The 2,417-nt window shown below is 45.9% G+C and overlaps 1 protein-coding gene across 1 annotated transcript; it reads right to left on the bottom strand.

Annotated features, from left to right (window-relative positions):
- Window positions 1–794: 794 nt before the first annotated feature.
- On the bottom strand, window positions 795–2,111 carry LOC137633107 (uncharacterized). The gene is made up of 2 exons (XM_068365267.1): window positions 1,932–2,111; window positions 795–1,817 (listed from the first exon to the last, which is right to left on the bottom strand). Exons 1-2 carry the CDS (start codon window positions 2,109–2,111, stop codon window positions 795–797), a joined length of 1,203 nt encoding a protein of 400 aa, XP_068221368.1.
- Window positions 2,112–2,417: the final 306 nt, after the last annotated feature.

Here is a 2,417-nt window from a genome sequence, read left to right as displayed (position 1 = left end):
CGACATACCTCGGGTTTTCACCCTATAAAGTTACTTATATGTTCCCTATGAGTACAGGTCTTGAAAAAGATGTATTTGGCTTCTGCTACTTTTTCATATAAACCAGGTACGGTACCTGCATCATTAGGCTTCCATGGAGTAAGTGCAGTTCTCTAAGTAATTTTTATTTCAAGCTGGTAAATCTTGGTGGCGTTGCTTTGTCGTATCAAAGGATCTAAGTAGTTCTCGCAAGTCCTCATTATTTGAAAGGTCCAGGTTTCTGTGTCTGAATACAGTCGCTAACATACTCCTGTATCCCTTAATGGTCGAGGTTGAAAAGTTTCACTTCCTTTGAAGGTGTAACAGGAAGTCAGCAATTTGAGTTACAGAGGTACTGGATGAGGAAACAGTTGACTCTGCACCACTCTCTAAACACTTCCCACTTGGATTGATAAACCTTGATGGTTGACGTCCTCCTCGCTCTTACAAAAGCTTTAGCTGCCTCCTTCAAAAAGCCTCTAGCTCTTGTGAGTCTTTCAATAGTCTGAAGGCAGTCAGCTGAAGACTTTGGAGACTTTGATGGTACCTATCCAAGTGAGGTTGTTGAGTAAATCCACTCTTAATGGAAGACTTCTTGGCGTGTCTACCATCCATTCCAGTACCTCTGTGAATCATTGCCTTGAGGGCCAAAAGGGGGCCACTAGGGTCATTCTGGTCCCCTCATGGGACACAAACTTTTGTACCACCTTGTACAGGATCTTGAATGGTGGAAAAGCGTACGTATCTCGATTGGTCCAATCCAACAGAAAAGCATCTTAGTGGACTGCTTCTAGATCTGGTACCAGGGAGCAATACATCTCTAGCCTCTTTGTTTTTGAAGTCGCGAAGAGGTCTATGCATGGTCGGCCCCAAAGTTGCCACAGACTCTTGCAGACTTGTTGATTTAGCGTCCACTCTGTGGACAGAATCTGACCTCTTCTGCTGAGGCTGTCTGCCATTACATTCCTTTCTCCTTGAATGAACCTTATCATCAGTACCACATTCCTTTCCTTTGCCGATAAGAGGAGACTCATAGCAGTTTCGTAAAGGGACATCGAGTGAGTTCCTCCTTGCTTGGCAATGTAATCCAATGCTGTGGTGTTGTCGGCATTGACCTGCACCACTTTGTTTAGGACTGACCATTCAAAACTTCTGAGGGCTAACAGGACTGCCAACAATTCTTTCTGGTTTATATGGAAGTTCTTCCGAGTCTCTAACCACAACCCCGAGACTTCCAACTTGCCCAGTGTTGCTCCCCACCCTGTGTCCGAGGCGTCGGAACACAACACAAGGTCTGGGTTCTTTGGAACTAAGTGGTAACCTTCTTGGAATCTGTCTGGCTCGTTCCACCACCGAAGGCAGCTTTTGAGGGATTCTGTAATTGGAATGTTCATTGTCTCTAGGTCCTTCTCCTTGTCCCAATGGTGATTGAGGTGAAACTGGAGAGGACGAAGGTTCAGCCTTCCTAGAGAGACAAACTGTTCCAACGAGGAGAGGGTTCCTATTGGACTCATCCACTTCCTCGCCGAACACTTCCTTTTCCCTAGAAAAGATCGGAGTTTCAAATTGGCTTGTTCCGTCCTTAACGGAGACGGAAAAGCCCGAAAAACCCGACTCCGAATCACCATCCCCAAATAAAGAATCTCTTGTGATGGTATCAAGAGACTTTTCCTTGTTGACAAGGAGACCCAATTCTTTCGTAAGACTAAATCAAAGTTGTTTAGAGATCCTTCAGGCAGTGATCGTATGAGTGAGCTCTGAGAAGCCAATCGTCGAGATACAGAGAGGCTCTGATGCCTCTTGAATGGAGAATCTTTGCTACATTGAGCATCAGTTTCGTAAATATTTGCAGGGCGGTGCTGAAGCTAAAACATAGGGCTCGAAATTGAAAGGCTTCTCCCTTGAATACGAACCTTAGATAATGCATAAAGCTCGGATGAATTGGGATGTGAAAATAAGTGTCCTGGAGGTCTAATGAGACCATCCAGTCGCCTTTTCTTACCGCTGCCAGGACTGACTTCCAAGTGTCCATCGAGAACTTCGTCTTCTGGACATACTTGTTTAATGCACTCACGTCCAGGACTGGACGCCATCCCCCACGAGTTCTTGGGTACCAGGAACAGACAGTTGTAAAAGCCAGGAGAATGTAAGTCCTGCCCCTTTTCTATGGCCCCTTCTCCAACATTAGAGACACTTGAGTTGTTAATGCTTGTCTCTTTGCCTCCTCTCTGTATCTGGGAGAGAGATCCACTGGAGCTAAAACCAAAGGAAGTTTCCCCATAAAGGGGATTTTGTAACCCTCCTTTAGATGATGTACCGACCAAGGGTCTGCTCCCCTTCTCTCCCACGCTTGCCAGAAGTTGAGTAGTCTGGCTCCTACTGCCTGGAGGCGAAAGCAG

Source organism: Palaemon carinicauda, chromosome 42 (genome assembly GCF_036898095.1).
Source record: "Palaemon carinicauda isolate YSFRI2023 chromosome 42, ASM3689809v2, whole genome shotgun sequence".
NCBI lineage: Eukaryota > Metazoa > Arthropoda > Malacostraca > Decapoda > Palaemonidae > Palaemon > Palaemon carinicauda.
This window is presented reverse-complemented; position numbering and strand designations above follow the sequence as displayed.